Source organism: Salmo trutta, chromosome 40, assembly GCF_901001165.1.
Source record: "Salmo trutta chromosome 40, fSalTru1.1, whole genome shotgun sequence".
In the NCBI taxonomy this organism is placed as follows: domain Eukaryota; kingdom Metazoa; phylum Chordata; class Actinopteri; order Salmoniformes; family Salmonidae; genus Salmo; species Salmo trutta.
Genome location: NC_042996.1, coordinates 24,307,953 through 24,326,098, shown reverse-complemented (window position 1 = coordinate 24,326,098; position 18,146 = coordinate 24,307,953). Strand labels below are relative to the sequence as shown.

At 45.2% G+C, this 18,146-nt stretch overlaps 1 protein-coding gene across 3 annotated transcripts in view; it reads left to right on the top strand.

Moving 5' to 3' along the window:
- The window catches only part of brd1a (bromodomain containing 1a), a 31,084-nt gene extending 14,033 nt beyond the window's left edge, over positions 1 to 17,051 (top strand). For 2 of the 3 annotated variants that reach the window (XM_029742004.1, XM_029742002.1), the window contains exons 9-14: positions 1,102 to 1,653; positions 1,921 to 2,059; positions 2,426 to 2,559; positions 3,561 to 3,670; positions 15,954 to 16,108; positions 16,347 to 17,051. In XM_029742004.1, the coding sequence (XP_029597864.1) occupies positions 1,102 to 1,653; positions 1,921 to 2,059; positions 2,426 to 2,559; positions 3,561 to 3,670; positions 15,954 to 16,108; positions 16,347 to 16,530 (1,274 nt within the window). In that variant the 3' untranslated portion in view covers positions 16,531 to 17,051. The remainder of the gene's footprint in view (positions 1 to 1,101; positions 1,654 to 1,920; positions 2,060 to 2,425; positions 2,560 to 3,560; positions 3,671 to 15,953; positions 16,109 to 16,346) is intronic. The other variant, XM_029742003.1, reaches the window with a different exon arrangement.
- The last annotated feature ends 1,095 nt before the right edge of the window (positions 17,052 to 18,146 follow it).

Below are 18,146 nucleotides of genomic sequence, written 5' to 3'. Positions count from 1 at the left end.
GCCACCCCACACCATGACTGACCCACCGCCAAACCGGTCATGCTGGAGGATGTTGCAGGCAGCAGAACGTTCTCCACGGCGTCTCCAGACTCTGTCACGTCTGTCACATGTGCTCAGTGTGAACCTGTTTTCATCTGTGAAGAGCACAGGGCGCCAGTGGTGAATTTGCCAATCTTGGTGTTCTCTGGCAAATGCCAAACGTCCTGCACGGTGTTGGGCTGTAAGCACAACCTCCACCTGTGGACGTCGGGCCCTCATACCACCCTCATGGAGTCTGTTTCTGACCGTTTGAGCAGACACATGCACATTTGTGGCCTGCTGGAGGTCATTTTGCAGGGCTCTGGCAGTGCTCCTCCTGCTCCTCCTTGCACAAAGGCGGAGGTAGCGGTCCTGCTGCTGGGTTGTTGCCCTCCTACGGCCTCCTCCACGTCTCCTGATGTACTGGCCTGTCTCCTGGTAGCGCCTCCATGCTCTGGACACTACGCTGACAGACACAGCAAACCTTCTTGCCACAGCTCGCATTGATGTGCCATACTGGATGAGCTGCACTACCTGAGCCGCTTGTGTGGGTTGTAGACTCTAGCTCATGCTACCACTAGAGTGAAAGCACTGCCAGCATTCAAAAGTGACCAAAACATCAGCCAGGAAGCATAGGAACTGAGAAGTGGTCTGTGGTCACCACCTGCAGAACCACTCCTTTATTGGGGGTGTCTTGCTAATTGCCTATAATTTCCACCTGTTGTCTATTCCATTTGCACAACAGCATGTGAAATTTATTGTCAATCAGTGTTGCTTCCTAAGTGGACAGTTTGATTTCACAGAAGTGTGATTGACTTGGAGTTACATTGTGTTGTTTAAGTGTTCCCTTTGTTTTTTGAACAGTATATTTTGCTGTCTCATTGGTTATTTAGCTATGCATTATAGAAGGCAAGATCATTTGTATTGAATTCTTGTAATAAGGGATACGTCTTCACCCTGAGGATGATGTGCTTTAGGAATGGTTCTGGTGTTTTAATTAATGTACAATTCCCTCTTTTTATATTACGTTGTGATCTATATAATGTTATGCTTTCTATGTATTTTCTAACTCTTCTTCAACAGGGGACAAATCATTACCTCCCAAATTGGAACCCTCTGACTCCCTAACTCCTCTCCTGCACTTCGAGAGTAACTCAGAACCCCCTACCCTCAAACCCATCCACCCCAACCATACCCCGGACAGCAAGACCCATGGACAGGTCAAATTTGACCGGGAGAAACCCAACAATGCTTCCTCCACCACTACCAAGACCCTTCTCAATGGCCACTCCGACTCCCAGAACCCCCTGCTTCTTTCAAAGGGGGACGTGAGTGTGGTGGCCACCTCCACCCTGGCCCAACCCTCGGGAACGACTGTCAACCGCCGCACTGCCGTGCTCTTCAGGAAGTCCAAGACCACTAGCTCTGGGAAGAACCAGGGTGGGAGAGGAGGCGGCGAGGCCCAGACAGGGTGCCCTCAGCTGGGCACCAAGACCTTCCTGTCGGTGATGATCCCCAGGCTGGAGACCCTCCTCCACCCAAGGACTAGGAAGAGGAGCCACAGTCCCCGTGGGGTGTATAGCGAGGGGGGTGGAGAAGGGGAGGAAGAGTCCCCTGTCAAACACATTAACACAGGTAAATAGGGTTCTTCTCACTTGTCAGAAAATTAAGTACTTATCTTAATGGGACTCTTAAATAGAGCATGAAGTAGAAAATGATCTTCAGACTTGTGAATTAAGAGATTAGGTTCCCCTTGTCTATGTAATCTTATTAATTATAATTATCTAAAATGTTAAATTGATCTAAGATCAGCACCCCTACTCATAATGTTGTAGGTCTATGCTATAGTTGGTTTATGTATAGTACACTGACTACTGTACTGCTCTGTGTTACTCGCCTCAGGCCTGTCTAATGGTTTTGTGATGGAGGAGGTAATTGATGAAAAGAAAGAGCTAAGTGCCAGCAGGCCTCTAGAAACTAGGAGACGGTGTGCCTCTGAGTCCAGCATCTCATCTAGTGGTAGTCTGCTGGGCAGCACCAGGTAGGTACATGCATATACCTCACAACAGACCTGCGTTCAAATAGAATTTAAACTGAACTTGATTGAGCCCGCTTGGCTCAATGGAACCACTAGAATAGTCCCAACTGTGGAAACGCAGGCAGGCTCAATCAAACACAGGCCGTCATTGTAAATAAGAATTTGTTCTGACCTGCGTAGTTAAAGGTTAACAAAAAAAAACATCTCAAAGCAACAGGCTAGGCATCTCTAGCTGGTGCACTTTTCACTGCTGAACATGGTTGGTGGTACTTGGTAGTTCAACTATGTAGTCTGGTTATTTCTCTCTAGTGTTTCATGTATATGACAGTCTCACTCACATACAGTGTGGATGTCTTTTCCTGATTTCAGCAGCACCCTCAGTCTTCCAACATGTGGTAAAGGCAAACCGGCCCTGGTCCGAAGAAACACTGTGGATGATAAGAACGACCTCATTGCCTGCATAGAAACCGGGAACTTTGCCAGAGCTGCTAGGATTGCCGCCGGTAAGTTTTCTGTCTTGATGTTCATCATACAGTAAAGTGGAGACTGCGGAGGGTAGTGTGTATTGTCAGATGAGGTCTGGCTGGGAGTCAGTGGAGTAGATGTATTGCTATAGGGCCAGGAGTTTTGGGATAGCTTTTGAGGTACTGTTCCTTTACTGGTATTTCCAGCATGATCCACTAGGGTTGCTGCAGGTAGATCATCCTAGAAAACTGTCTCCATCAATCAATCAATGTCTTGTTGTGCGTGTGTGTTTGGTGGGGGGGGGGGGGGGGGGTCGCCTAAGCCATGCGAAGCCATTAACAGTCGCTGGATCCAGGTTCAAGAGTCCCGGTCTGGGCTACACCCCAAATTTTCAACAATATACTTCCATGGTTTGTTTAATTGACTCTCCCCTTTTACTGCCCCTAATTGACCTATTTTTTTTTAGTTACAACTTCCAAGTCTGTTGGAGAGGATCATCTTGAGCAAAGTGAGGTGTAGAATCACTGCTCTACAAATAGTATTCTCTGCAAAATAATAGGATTTGTGCAATTTTAAGATTCGCAGAGCTACTCCTCCCCTGGCTTAAGCAATCCCTCCTGCCAAACACACACACACACACACAGAAATTGATTGGAGACAGCTTATGTCAATTATAGAACATTTCCTAGGATTTCCTACCTCCAGCAACACTAGTGGACAATGCTGGAAATACCGGTAAAAGCACAGTACCTCAAAATGTGCCCCAAAACTCTTGGCTCTAGCTATAGGATGTAACCAGAGCCCAGAGTTTTCCTCATTAGTATGCTACGATGCAGGCTATATAAACATAACTTAAAGCAATTATATTCATGATTTACAGTCCACAAATTGTATTTTTGTAATATCACGTTTTTCAGTGAGCTGTGATGTATTTATCCTGTGTGTTTATGCTGTCACTATTAGCATGGCTCTGGAAGTGTTTTGCTCTATTTACAGTGAACCCCTCCTAACTTGATTGTTGTTATTCCTGCATCCATAGAAGTTGGCAACAGCAATATTTGGATGCCTGCTAGTGCTGCAACAGTTGTTCTGGAACCTTTAAAGCTTGTTTGGGCAAAATGTAGCGGATACCCTTCCTATCCTGCCTTGGTGAGTGACAGTGAGCATATGTATGACACCTGACTATCTCATTCTCACTTTTGTGCTTGCTACCAGGGCCTACAACTAACTTTTTTGTCTACCAGCCACTCAGATTTTTTTAGGAGTCAAAATATATATTTTTGCTTTAATTATAGCATAGAACACATCTAAATGGATGAGCATGCTTAGTAATGTTTCTAAATCAAGGAATGTATTACTAATAAGAAGTAATGTGGTATATTGCTTACTTTAATATTTTGTGACCTGAGTCTTTTAAACAAAATATCACAGATGAGACAAATGTTCAGCTGCCCCTTTAAGCTTACCGTGGTAATGGAGCCACTCAAGTCGTCACGTGCCGTAAGTCATTAGTATGCTAGGCGAACCGAACGAGTGTGCTTGCATACTTCCTTAAAAGACCGTCGCTTGAAAAACTAGACTTCGGCTACCGAATTCGGCTTGCCTCATGAAAAATGTTTGTGTGCTCGAACAGCTGAAAAAACCCTTGCCGAAGTCCAAAATTAACAAAAATGTTGTCAAATATATGCACGAACTGTTAGACTCCCAAAAGGAACTGAAACAGACGTACACACCACCTCATTATTGCAGCGTCCTACTAGGAAGACTACATTTGGGTTCTAACCCTAACCCCAAACATACAATTATCTGTAAGGTCGTGCAGTGAATTCTAAACACAGATTCAACCACAAAGACCAGGGAGGTTTTGCAATGCCTTGCAAAGAAGGGCACTTACTGGTAGGTGGGTACAAAGAAAAAAAGCTCACATTGAATATCCCTTTGTAGTGACTGGGTGTATTGATACACTATCCAAAGTGTACTGAATAATTTCACCAAGCACAAAGATACAGGCATCCTTCCTAACTCATTTGCTGAAGAGAAAGGAAACCGCTCAGCGATTTCAACATGAGGCCAATGGTGACTTTTTAAAACAGTGGCTGTGATAGGACAAAACGGACGATGAATCAACATTGTACGTACTCCACAATATTGATTTAATTCACAGTGAAAAGAAGGAAGCCTGTACAGAATAAAAATATTACTAAATATGCGTCCTGTTTGCAACAAGGCACTAAAGTAATACTGCAAAAAATGTGGCAAAGAAATGTACTTTATTAAACACAAACGCAATACTTGAATACAAAGTGTTATGTTTGGGCCAAATTCAATGCAGCACATTACTGAGTACCACTCCATATTTTCAAGCGTAGTGTTGACTGAATCAGTGTATGCTTGTAATCATTAAGGACTGCAGTTTTTCAGGATAAAAATAAATGGAATGTAGCTAAGCACAGATATAAACCTGGTTCAGTCTACTTTCCACCAGACGCTGGGAGATGAAATCACCTTTCAGCAGGAAAGAACAATAACCTAAAACACAAGGCCAAATCTAAACAGGAGCTGCTTATCAAGAAGACAATGAATGTTCCGGATTGGCCGAGTTACAGTTTTGACTTAAATCTATGGAAAGACCTGAAAAATGGTTGTCTAGCAATGATCAACAACCAATTTGACAGAGCTTAAATAATTTTTATTTATAAATAACAATGGCCAAATGCTGTACAATCCAGGTGTGGTAAATTCTTTCGAGACTTACCCACAAAGACTCGCTGTAATCACGGTCAAAGGTGCTTCTACAAAGTATTGACTAAGGGGTGTGAATACTTATGTTAATGAGATTGATGCATTTCATTTGCAATACATTTGCAAACATTTCTAAAAACGTGTTTTCACTTTATCATTATGGAGTGTTGATGGGCGAGGAAAAATCTATTTAATCCATTTTGGATTCAGGCTGTAACACAATGTGAAATAAGTCAATGTGTATGAATACTTTCTGAAGGCACTGTAGGTGTCCTCATAATATTTAAATGTATTAAGTGTGATCATAATCAATATTTTAGCGATCGATGGTAAGTGTCCTTACTAATAACAATGCCCGCCATCCTCATGATTTAAGCTGCTGAACCGTATTTGCAATGGAGATGCATTTTATGGATGAGAAAGTGAACTTGCCATTTCCAACAAGTTTAGTGGGGATGCCCTGCTTTGCGATCTATTGCCAAGGACCGTTTCTCCAACCCTGTTCCTGGCGAGGTACTGTCCTATAGGTGTTCACTCCAACCCTAATCTATCGCATCTGATTCAATAATTAGCTGGTTGATAAGCTGAATCAGGTTAGTTACAACTGGGGTTGACGCGAAACTCTCCAGGAACAGGGTTGGAGAGCCCTGACTTTGGACATCAAGAGCCAGCCAGGATTGAATTAAATAAGCTATAGGCACAATAACTTTTATTGCACATTTAGGCCTAATTAAACTGATGCATTTGGCGATGTTTAACTTCAATTCACTAGTACTATGAAGAATAGCTTAGCCATTGATAGCCTAATATATGCTTTAATGTACTTTTTGGGGAATTTATGAGATTGCAAGACAAGACATTGCGAGATACAGATTACCAAAATGTAGCCTGTGCGCATGGTTGTCTGTCTGCCTGCCTCGATCCTCTCGCTGGCTCGCCTGGTCTTTCTCTTCGCTATGAAAAATGCAAGTGTGTGTGTGTTTGGTCTTCGGTCTGTTTAGCTCAGTCTACTCCTTTATAGACCCTGCTGGTGAATTTGCGCGAGACATTGCAAGCCAAGAAATTGCAAAAGACAGCATTGCGATCAGTGGCAATTTTTAGCATGTAAATGTTGGTGGGGCAAACTTCCAAAAATGTTTTAGATGCATGCCAGCAAAGCTACAACACTATACATTAATTGGACTATAAGGGTGACAAATGGTGCCCACATACTGTTAGGGCCTACATTAAGCTGTCCCAATAGTTGAGTCCCAACACCTTACCACTTGTTAGCCAGGTGTATCAGACGATCCTTGTCTGCAGTGAAACTGTTCATTCAACCTCATTTACTGCCAGAAAAAAATAAAAAAATAACTGAGCTGATATAGTTTACTTGAACAAATGTGGTTTGAGATGTATAAAGGGGATGACGTGCAGATAAGAGGCAATTTAATGAGCGAGGTAGGACAGACGTAGTCAATATAACTATTTGTTCAGCACTTTTGAAATGTGCAACGACAGAATTCTCCCTGTGCACCAAGTCAGAACCGTAGGATAAATAAAGGGGGCATGAAAGCTCTTACAATATTTGATGACATTTCGCTAAAACAGGCTATAGGCTACATGTGCACCACCAAGAAACAGTAGGCTAAATTATGAGGGGGAAAAGGGGCCAAATTATCAGGGTGAGGAACATGGGCTACTAACAGCTTACTACACAACATACACTTAGTATTACTTTCTTAGCTACAATATACATATCTCACTGGCATATTACATTATTTATGCAGCAGCATACAATACATTTTTGGACTCACCTTGTGCTGTGCTCACTTGAACAGGAAGGTGGTGCGGTGGTCCTTGTGGGCAAATCTTGTCATCAAAGTCTGGCATTCTCTGGATTTATGGTAGAAGTCATGCTGGATTGACAGCATGGCCAATGTTGAATGTTTATCCTTTTTAAGCTTGGAAAGAGACCCTTAAACCTAGACTTGGACCACACATCCGTTCCACTGAATAGCAGGCTAGTTATTGCTTTGCAATGCTTGCAGTTAGCCACTGATTTGCGATTTCCAAATTGTTATGTAATGTTTATGGCTGATGAGCACCGGTACGTTTTATCTATAATTTCTCTTTATATGACAAGGATTTGCCAGTAGTTTGTCGACGTGATTCATGATGATGACTGCTAGCTTGCTAGGTAAGATTTTGATATCAGTCCAATCAAAGCTACTGTAGATATTTGATGTAATTTTATCCGTGGCCTATGACCTTGAACCTTCTTGGATGGGCACTTCTAATGTAGCTCTATGGCAGCACCCAAGGGGCTTGAATTTTCGAGCTCTCCCCATAGATGTTGCGGTGACGTAGTGTCCCCATGAGTGACAGAACACTGATCCAATCATGGCACAACGAGAACATTACCAACCCCTACGCTCTGTATTTTCCGCTGACTGCCCCGATACCACAGAAAGCACTGAGCTAGGCTGAAACGCCTTCAGTTTGGAGCTGCATTACTCAAGAAAGCAAAAAAGAGTTGACGTGTGTTTTTTATATATACACTGCTCAAAAAAATCATTACATTTACATTTAAGTCATTTAGCAGACGCTCTTATCCAGAGCGACTTACAAATTGGTGCATTCACCTTATGATATCCAGTGGAACAACCACATTACAATAGTGCATCTAAATCTTTTAAGGGGGGGGTTAGAAGGATTACTTTATCCTATCCCAGGTATTCCTTAAAGAGGTGGGGTTTCAGGTGTCTCCGGAAGGTGGTGATTGACTCCGCTGTCCTGGCGTCGTGAGGGAGCTTGTTCCACCATTGGGGTGCCAGAGCAGCGAACAGTTTTGACTGGGCTGAGCAGGAACTGTGCTTCCTCAGAGGTAGGGAGGCGAGCAGGCCAGAGATGGATGAACGCAGTGCCCTTGTTTGGGTGTAGGGCCTGATCAGAGCCTGAAGGTACGGAGGTGCCGTTCCCCTCACAGCTCCGTAGGCGAGCACCATGGTCTTGTAGCGGATGCGAGCTTCAACTGGAAGCCAGTGGAGAGAGCAGAGGAGCGGGGTGACGTAAGAGAACTTGGGAAGGTTTAACACCAGACGGGCTGCGGCGTTCTGGATGAGTTGTAGGGGTTTAATGGCACAGGCAGGGAGCCCAGCCAACAGCGAGTTGCAGTAATCCAGACGGGAGATGACAAGTGCCTGGATTAGGACCTGCGCCGCTTCCTGTGTGAGGCAGGGTCGTGCTCTGCGAATGTTGTAGAGCATGAACCTACAGGATCGGGTCACCGCCTTGATGTTAGTGGAGAACGACAGGGTGTTTTCCAGGGTCACGCCAAGGTTCTTAGCACTCTGGGAGGAGGACACAAGGGAGTTGTCAACTGTGATGGCGAGATCATGGAACGGGCAGTCCTTCCCCGGGAGGAAGAGCAGCTCCGTCTTGCCGAGGTTCAGCTTGAGGTGGTGATCCGTCATCCACACTGATATGTCTGCCAGACATGCAGAGATGCGATTCGCCACCTGGTTATCAGAAGGGGGAAAGGAGAAGATTAATTGTGTGTCGTCTGCATAGCAATGATAGGAGAGACCATGTGAGGATATGACAGAGCCAAGTGACTTGGTGTATAGCGAGAATAGGAGAGGGCCTAGAACAGAGCCCTGGGGGACACCAGTGGTGAGAGCACGTGGTGCGGAGACAGATTCTCGCCACGCCACCTGGTAGGAGCGACCTGTCAGGTAGGACGCAATCCAAGCGTGGGCCGCGCCGGAGATGCCCAGCTCGGAGAGGGTGGAGAGGAGGATCTGATGGTTCACAGTATCAAAGGCAGCAGATAGGTCTAGAAGGATGAGAGCAGAGGAGGGAGAGTTAGCTTTAGCAGTGCGGAGAGCCTCCGTGACACAGAGAAGAGCAGTCTCAGTTGAATGCCCAGTCTTGAAACCTGACTGATTAGGATCAAGAAGGTCATTCTGAGAGAGATAGCAGGAGAGCTGGCCAAGGACGGCACGTTGAAGAGTTTTGGAGAGAAAAGAAAGAAGGGATACTGGTCTGTAGTTGTTGACATCGGAGGGATCGAGTGTAGGTTTTTTCAGAAGGGGTGCAACTCTCGCTTTCTTGAAGACGGAAGGGACGTAGCCAGCGGTCAAGGATGAGTTGATGAGCGGGGTGAGGTAGGGGAGAAGGTCTCCGGAAATGGTCTGGAGAAGAGAGGAGGGGATAGGGTCAAGTGGGCAAGTTGTTGGGCGGCCGGCCGTCACAAGACGCAAGATTTCATCTGGAGAGAGAGGGGAGAAAGAGGTCAAAGCACAGGGTAGGGCAGTGTGAGCAGGACCAGCGGTGTCGTTTGACTTAGCAAACGAGGATCGGATGTCGTCAACCTTCTTTTCAAAATGGTTGACGAAGTCATCCGCAGAGAGGGGGGAGGGGGAGGAGGATTCAGGAGGGAGGAGAAGGTAGCAAAGAGCTTCCTAGGGTTAGAGGCAGATGCTTGGAATTTAGAGTGGTAGAAAGTGGCTTTAGCAGCAGAGACAGAAGAGGAAAATGTAGAGAGGAGGGAGTGAAAGGATGCCAGGTCCGCAGGGAGGCGAGTTTTCCTCCATTTCCGCTCGGCTGCCCGGAGCCCTGTTCTGTGAGCTCGCAGTGAGTCGTCGAGCCACGGCGCAGGAGGGGAGGACCGAGCCGGCCTGGAGGATAGAGGATATAGAGAATCAAAGGATGCAGAAAGGGAGGAGAGGAGGGTTGAGGAGGCAGAATCAGGAGATAGGTTGAAGGTTTGAGCAGAGGGAAGAGATGATAGGATGGAAGAGGAGAGAGAGAGCGGAGGTTGGGACGGCGCAATACCATCCGAGTAGGGGCAGAGTGAGAAGTGTTGGATGAGAGCGAGAGGGAAAAGGATACAAGGTAGTGGTCGGAGACTTGGAGGGGAGTTGCAATGAGATTAGTGGAAGAACAGCATCTAGTAAAGATGAGGTCAAGCGTATTGCCTGCCTTGTGAGTAGGGGGGGGAAGGTGAGAGGGTGAGGTCAAAAGAGGAGAGGAGTGGAAAGAAGGAGGCAGAGAGGAATGAGTCAAAGGTAGACGTGGGGAGGTTAAAGTCACCCAGAACTGTGAGAGGTGACCCATCCTCAGGAAAGGAACTTATCAAGGCGTCAAGCTCATTGATGAACTCTCCAAGGGAACCTGGAGGGCGATATATGATAAGGATGTTAAGCTTGAAAGGGCTGGTAACTGTGACAGCATGGAATTCAAATGAGGAGATAGACAGATGGGTCAGGGGAGAAAGAGAGAATGTCCACTTGGGAGAGATGAGGATTCCAGTGCCACCACCTCGCTGGCTCGATGCTCTAGGGGTATGCGAGAACACGTGGGCAGACGAGGAGAGAGCAGTAGGAGTAGCAGTGTTATCTGTGGTAATCCATGTTTCCGTCAGCGCCAGGAAGTCTAGGGACTGGAGGGTAGCATAGGCTGAGATGAACTCAGCCTTGTTGGCCGCAGACCGGCAGTTCCAGAGGCTGCCGGAGACCTGGAACTCCACGTGGGTCGTGCGCGCTGGGACCACCAGGTTAGAGTGGCAGCGGCCACGCGGTGTGAAGCGTTTGTATGGCCTGTGCAGAGGGGAGAGAACAGGGATAGACAGACACATAGTTGACAAGCTACAGAAGAGGCTACGCTAATGCAAAGGAGATTGGAATGATAAGTGGACTACACGTCTCGTATGTTCAGAAAGTTAAGCTTACGTTGCGAAAATCTTATTGACTAAAATGACATGATACAGTACTGCTGGCTGGTGGAGTAGGCTAGCTAGCAGTGGCTGCGTTGTTGACTTTGTTTGAACATGTAGCTGGCTAGGTAACCTCGATAGTTACAGTACTACACCTTGTCATGATACAAAAGCAACTTTGTAGCTAGCTAACATAACACTAATCAATACGTTCCTTTGTAATGTATTTAGTTTCAACAATGCTGCTCGTCGGTAATAGTTGGCTAGGTTTGGAAAAATGGCGTCGCGGGGGATGAAAATAGCTGGCTAGCTAACCTCGATAATTACTAAACTACACAATTATCAAGCTATGACAAAGACAACTATGTAGCTAGCTAGCTAACACTACACTAGTCAAATCGTTCCGTTGTAATGTATTAGTATCTACAGCGCTGCTAGTCGGTAACGGTTGGCTAGCTAGCAGTGGGTTTGATGATGACTAGGTGTGTTGACTAAGTCTGGAGTCTGGACAACGGCGTCGCGGCGCAGCTGGCTAGCTAACCTCGGTAATTACTCTAAACTACACAATTATCTTAGATACAAAGACAGCAAAGACAACTATGTAGCTAGCTAACTAATACTAACACTACACTAATCAAGTCGTTCCGTTGTAATGTAATAGTTTCTACAGTACTGCTAGTCGGTAGAAGTTGGCTAGCTAGCAGTGTTGACTACGTTAGGAGGACGAAAATAGCTGGCTAGCTAACCTCGATAATTACTCTAAACTACACAATTATCTTTGATACAAAGACGGCTATGTAGCTAGCTAAGAAAAATTGCTCAGATCAAACAAATCAAACCGTTGTAATGTAATGAAGTGTAATATTACCTGTGGAGCGATGCGAAGTGAGACTGCTCGCTCCAAACCGGAAGTAGATAAAGGGAACACTTAAACAACACAATGTAACTCCAAGTCAATCACACTTCTGTGAAATCAAACTGTCCACTTAGGAAGCAACACTGATTGACAATACATTTCACATGCTGTTGTGCAAATGGAATAGACAACAGGTGGAAGTTATAGGCAATAAGCAAGACACCCCCAATAAAGGAGTGGTTCTGCAGGTGGGGACCACAGACCACTTCTCAGTTCCTATGCTTCCTGGCTGATGTTTTGGTCACTTTTGAATGCTGGCGGTGCTTTCACTCTAGTCGTAGCCTGAGACGGAGTCTACAACCCACACAAGTGGCTCAGGTAGTGCAACTCATCCAGGATGGCACATCAATGCGAGCTGTGGCAAGAAGGTTTGCTGTGTCTGTCAGCGTAGTGTCCAGAGCATGGATGCGCTACCAGGAGACAGGCCAGTACATCAGGAGATGTGGAGGAGGCCGTAGGAGGGCAACAACCCAGCAGCAGGACCGCTACCTCCGCCTTTGTGCAAGGAGGAGCACTGCCAGAGCCCTGCAAAATGACCTCCAGCAGGCCACAAATGTGCATGTGTCTGCTCAAACGGTCAGAAACAGGCTCCATGAGGGTGGTATGAGGGCCCGACGTCCACAGGTGGGGGTTGTGCTTACAGCCCAACACCGTGCAGGACGTTTGGCATTTGCCAGAGAACACCAAGATTGGCAAATTCGCCACTGGCGCCCTGTGCTCTTCACAGATGAAAGCAGGTTCACACTGAGCACGTGACAGACGTGACAGAGTCTGGAGACGCCGTGGAGAACGTTCTGCTGCCTGCAACATCCTCCAGAATGACCGGTTTGGCGGTGGGTCAGTCATGGTGTGGGGTGGCATTTCTTTGGGGGGCTGCACAGCCCTCCATGTGCTCGCCAGAGGTAGCTTGACTGCCATTAGGTACCGAGATGAGATCCTCAGACCCCTTGTGAGACCATATGCTGGTGCGGTTGGCCCTGGGTTCCTCCTAATGCAAGACAATGCTAGACCTCATGTGGCTGGAGTGTGTCAGCAGTTCCTGCAAGAGGAAGGCATTGATGCTATGGACTGGCCCGCCCGTTCCCCAGACCTGAATCCAATTGAGCACATCTGGGACATCATGTCTCGCTCCATCCACCAACGCCACGTTGTACCACTGACTGTCCAGGAGTTGGCGGATGCTTTAGTCCAGGTCTGGGAGGAGATCCCTCAGGAGACCATCCGCCACCTCACCAGGAGCATGCCCAGGCATTGTAGGGAGGTCATACAGGCACGTGGAGGCCACACACACTACTGAGCCTCATTTTGACTTGTTTTAAGGACATTACATCAAAGTTGGATCAGCCTGTAGTGTGGTTTTCCACTTTAATTTTGAGTGTGACTCGAAATCCAGACCTCCATGGGTTGATAAATTGGATTTCCATTGATTATTTTTGTGTGATTTTGTTGTCAGCACATTCAACTATGTTTAGAAAAAAGTATTTAATAAGATTATTTTTTTTATTCAGATCTAGGATGTGTTGTTTAAGTGTTCCCTTTATTTTTTTGAGCTATATATATATATATATATATATATATATGTACTTTTTTTTTCATTGTTTGCAAACTGATATAAATTCCAGAATAACATGCAAAACTGGCACAAAACATGCCCTGAATGACGGGTCGCCACTGATGGCCTGTACATCTTTTGATTACCGATGCATGGTTCTGACTATGCCTGGTGGCCGACATGTCTACCTATGCCTGACTGTGCCCATCCCCTCTTTCACTCCCTTGTTAGCGCGCTCTTTCTTTGCTGTGATAGATTCCAGAGTTTGTTCTCGGAAGTAGTTTACGGCAACTACTTTCCTCCCTTGAAAATATACTGAGTCTTAGGAGTCGTGGTGTCGATTCCTCTCCTAAATGAGTCTGCAACTGGAGTCGATGGGCAAGGAGTCGAGGAATCGATTCTTGTGTGCCTGTGAGAATCTGACTAGTTGAGGCTGACTGTCTTCTTCTTCGCTTGCAGTGGAAGCAAACTCAAACATTGAAAAAACAACCTAGTTTGTGAACAAAGCAATGTAGATGTCCAATGCTATAAATCAATACTCGTGCATGTGCTGTCGTGACGTTGTATTAGTTAATGTGACGACTGTTGCTCATCGAATGATTAACGGTTTATAATTACGTGATTAAATGAATTAAGCAATGAATCAAGCAATTATTAACTCATTAACCTGGGGCACCATGGGAACATTGTTTTGATTGAGTTTCTATTTCCCAAATTAACTCAAAGGATATCAGAATATCGATTACAACAGTCGCTAAATTAATCAATTTCCTCTACAGTCTCATAATCTGAAAGTCGTATAATCCGGGAATCTGCACGGACCCGGGCTTTACCACTGAATTTACCACACCAATCTTAGTTGATTATTTATTTACTAGCAAGCTAAAATGACGATAAAAATGCACATACACAAAACACAGTCTAGCTATCGATTAGGACTTAGTATAACGGGCCAACACACTATGGCGCTTGTTACCCAAAATGGGGATTTTAAAGAGAGAGAAATAAAGGAAGTACACGAGAGAAATATACATTTGGGTTCATTTGTCAGCCATGCTTATTTAAAATTAGCCTTGCCCCGAACTGCCGCTCTTATGGGTCAGAATATAATGATGTAATTACGTGTTGGAGTTCTCAGGTGGGAAGCTCCGCGTGGGTCGTTTAGGCTTCTAAATGACGCAGTTCTCCGGCGCAACTCTCTGGTTGTCCTCACGATGTCAGTGTCCTTCTTGGCTAAGTGGTCTGATCCTCACCCTTGATCGGAAAGGGGTCTTCTGAGGACAGACAGCTCTGTAGCTCAGAGCTCACAGCTTCGGCTCGAATGGTGTCGATACCACGATTCAATGGAGAGTGGAGGCTGGGTGGTTCGGCTTGAATTCACCCGCTTAGACACAGCTACTCGTCCGTAGCTCGTGTAGAAAAATATTTCTTTGTCTTCAACCTTGTGTTTCGTTTTGGGGTTCGTCGACTTTGTTAGACCTTGGCTGCAGCTTGGGGTCAATAGTCTTCTATGTTAATTCTTCACTCTCCTGTCTTATACCCTCGGGTCAGAAGTGGGTGTAACAGCCTTTAGGGCGATTCTCTGGGCGGACCAAGTAAAGGGGGGCAAGGCTTAGATTTGGCTAAAAATCCGATTTTAGACACTAACTTCACATTTCATCTTTATCAAAACATTCTGTTTGATTTGGATATTTTCCAAACAGCGTACAATGTATAAACATCAGGCATATACTGGGAAAACTCTTAAAGGTACAATGTTTTCATAATAACGTCATCTCTTAACCTTTAAAAACAAATACAAAAGTTACATACATTTTAATATTCCACTTTTCGTCATAACCACCATTGTGGCTGACGGAAACCATTGTTCCAAAGTCCCTTTATTGCATGTTTAATGTTCTGAGGCCAGTTCTCCATTGTTAGGACAAAGGAATTTCTCTGTATTATGGGCATGAGGTGTCATAAAACCCCCACATCTTCAGACCCCTAGATCTCTCCTCCTCTGTTGGGGGTTTGGGAGATAATCTGTAGGGTGGTGGTCTCCTGTACCCTGACCTGATCAGGACAGTCATGACAGTGCCAATACTTAACTTTTTGACCAATGTGGCCTGTGAATTAGAAATTCAGACCCGCCAATGCCAAAATCTACCCGCATTTGGTGGGTGTTAATTTTAGGCCCTGCTCAAATCGTGAGTGAGGGTTGTTTACACACTCTAGATGTTTGAAAGGTAACATACCCACACACCCTACAATGTTGTTTTGCCTTTCATGGTAGAGTAAAACCTAGGTCCATATCGTTCAAGTCCTCTAGATGGCGTCATTGTCAAATAAACAGGTCTGATTTTACCTTAGTTTGAGAGGACTAAGTGGATGCACCTAGTCATCACAAGCACCAGCTATGTATTTGAGCGTGTGTTTGCGCATGTGTGTGCAATGCATGTCTGAGTGTATGCAAGTATACTGTGTCATAACACTCCAGACACCACTCCCTAGTAACCCTGGTACACCTCTTCCACCACGTTAGATCGTCGACCCCCACATGCCCCGGGTGGGGTGCCAGCACAATGGGGTGTCTATCCCCATGCCCCCCCTCGACGTCCTCAGGGTTGGAGAACGGATGCAGTACAAGAACGAAGAAAAACTCTTCCTCGTCCTTTTCTTTGACAACAAACGCAGCTGGTGAGACTTCTTCTCCAATATTAAATGCTATGAGAGATTTTTTTTTTTTTTATAGTAACATGCATGGATACACCATTTTACAATCCACATTTGCAATATTAAAAGTGTTATTTCAATACATGCTGTGAATACACAACCAACAGAGAACTCAAATTTGTATTGGAAGTTTTACATTTCTTCTGATACAAATCTGCAAAAATGGAACTGTGAATTTGATTTCGTTCTTCACTCTTCCCAGGCAATGGCTTCCTAAGTCTAAGATGGTCCCTCTGGGGATTGACAAGACCATCGACAAGATCAAGATGATGGAGGGCAGAACGTCCAGCATCCGTAAGGCTGTTCAGACGGCCTTCAAACGTGCCATGAACCATCTTAGCATCGTTCAGGATGAACCTGTCAGCGACATGAGCGATGTGGACTAACACACACTTACTCTCCATTACACACACACCCAACCCCCTGAATTACTGCTCATGGCCTTGTCCTGTACCTGAGTCTGGCATACTCTCTTTCCTTCTCTATGTCAGTCTTTCCAGAGTTCTATGCTGACTGTGTTTACCAGGTGCCTGGCTACCCCCTGGCTTGATACGGTGCCTCCTTCCTCGTCAGCCCCCGCCCGCTGGTCTGACGGCTGCTGCTTTAATGAATGTGCCCGAGTTCCCCTCCTATCTACCTTTCTCCAAGGTCGTGTTCTAATTGAAAACTAATTGAAACAGGGTGGGTTTAATGGACTTGCCCAAAAAGAAACGCTCATTTCCGTTTTCTTTCAAAACAGTTTTGATATGTTTCATGTTGTGTTCCATAAGGAACATGACCCCATAACTGTGCTGCAAGACTGCTGCCATGATCCTCCTCTATGCCCTATGACCATGCCACTGCCAAGATGGGCTGCTTCTTCCTCACCTCACTCATCTCACCTTATGCCATTTATTTCCACCCAAAACTACCTACTATCTTTTAAAGTTAACTGTAAATAACTGCAATATTTGTCTGACACACTAACTTATTGTGTAGATTTAAAGAAATTGGTACTGTACAATGGCTTTTCTTACTAGTATTTATACATTTTGGTGAATTATGTAAGCACTATGGTGTGGTATTTCCAAGTGCTGTGTAAAAATCCTTACCAGTGTAAAACATTATTTTTTATTTTTTTTCCTTTTACAGTTTTGTATTTTAAGTTATTGAAGTTTCTAAATAAGCTTCCCTTTGGCATTAGTCCTTTTGTAATATTTTTTTTTACGATAGTTTTAGTATATTTTGTTCGTACATATTTATATGATTGAGTGCCTTCGGAAAGTATTCAGACCCCTTGACTTTTTACACATTTTGTGAGGTTACAGCCTTATTCTAAAATGTATTAAATTGTTTTTTCCACCTCATCTACACACAATACCCCATAATGACAAGGCAAAAACAGGTTTTTAGAAATGTTTGCTAATTTATAAAAAATAAAAAACTGATCACATTTGCATAAGTATTCAGACCTTTTACTCAGTACTTTGCTGAAGCACCTTTGGCAGTGATTACAGCCTTCAGTCTTCTTGGGTATGACGCTACAAGCTTGGCACACCTGTATTTGCGGAGTTTCTCCCGTTCTCTGCAGATCCTCTCCAGCTCTGTCAGGTTGTATGGGGAGCGTTGCTGTACAGCTATTTTCAAGTCTTTCCGGAGTTGTTCGATCGGGTTCAAGCCCGGGCTCTGGCTGGGCCACTCAATGACATTCAGAGACTTCTCCCAAAGCCACTCCTGTGTTGTCTTGGCTGTGTGCTTAGGGTTGTTGTCCTGTTGGAATGTGAACCTTCACTCCAGTCTGAGATCCTGAGTGCTCTGGAGCAGGTTTTCATCAAGGATCTCTCTGTTCTGCTCTGTTCATCTTTGCCTCGATCCTGACTAGTCTCCCAGGCCCTGCCACTGAAAAACATCCCCACAGCATGATGCTGCTACCACCATGCTTCACTGTAGGGATGGTGCAAGGTCTCCTGCAGATGTGACACTTGGCATTCAGGCCAATGAGTTCAATCTTGGTTTCATCAGA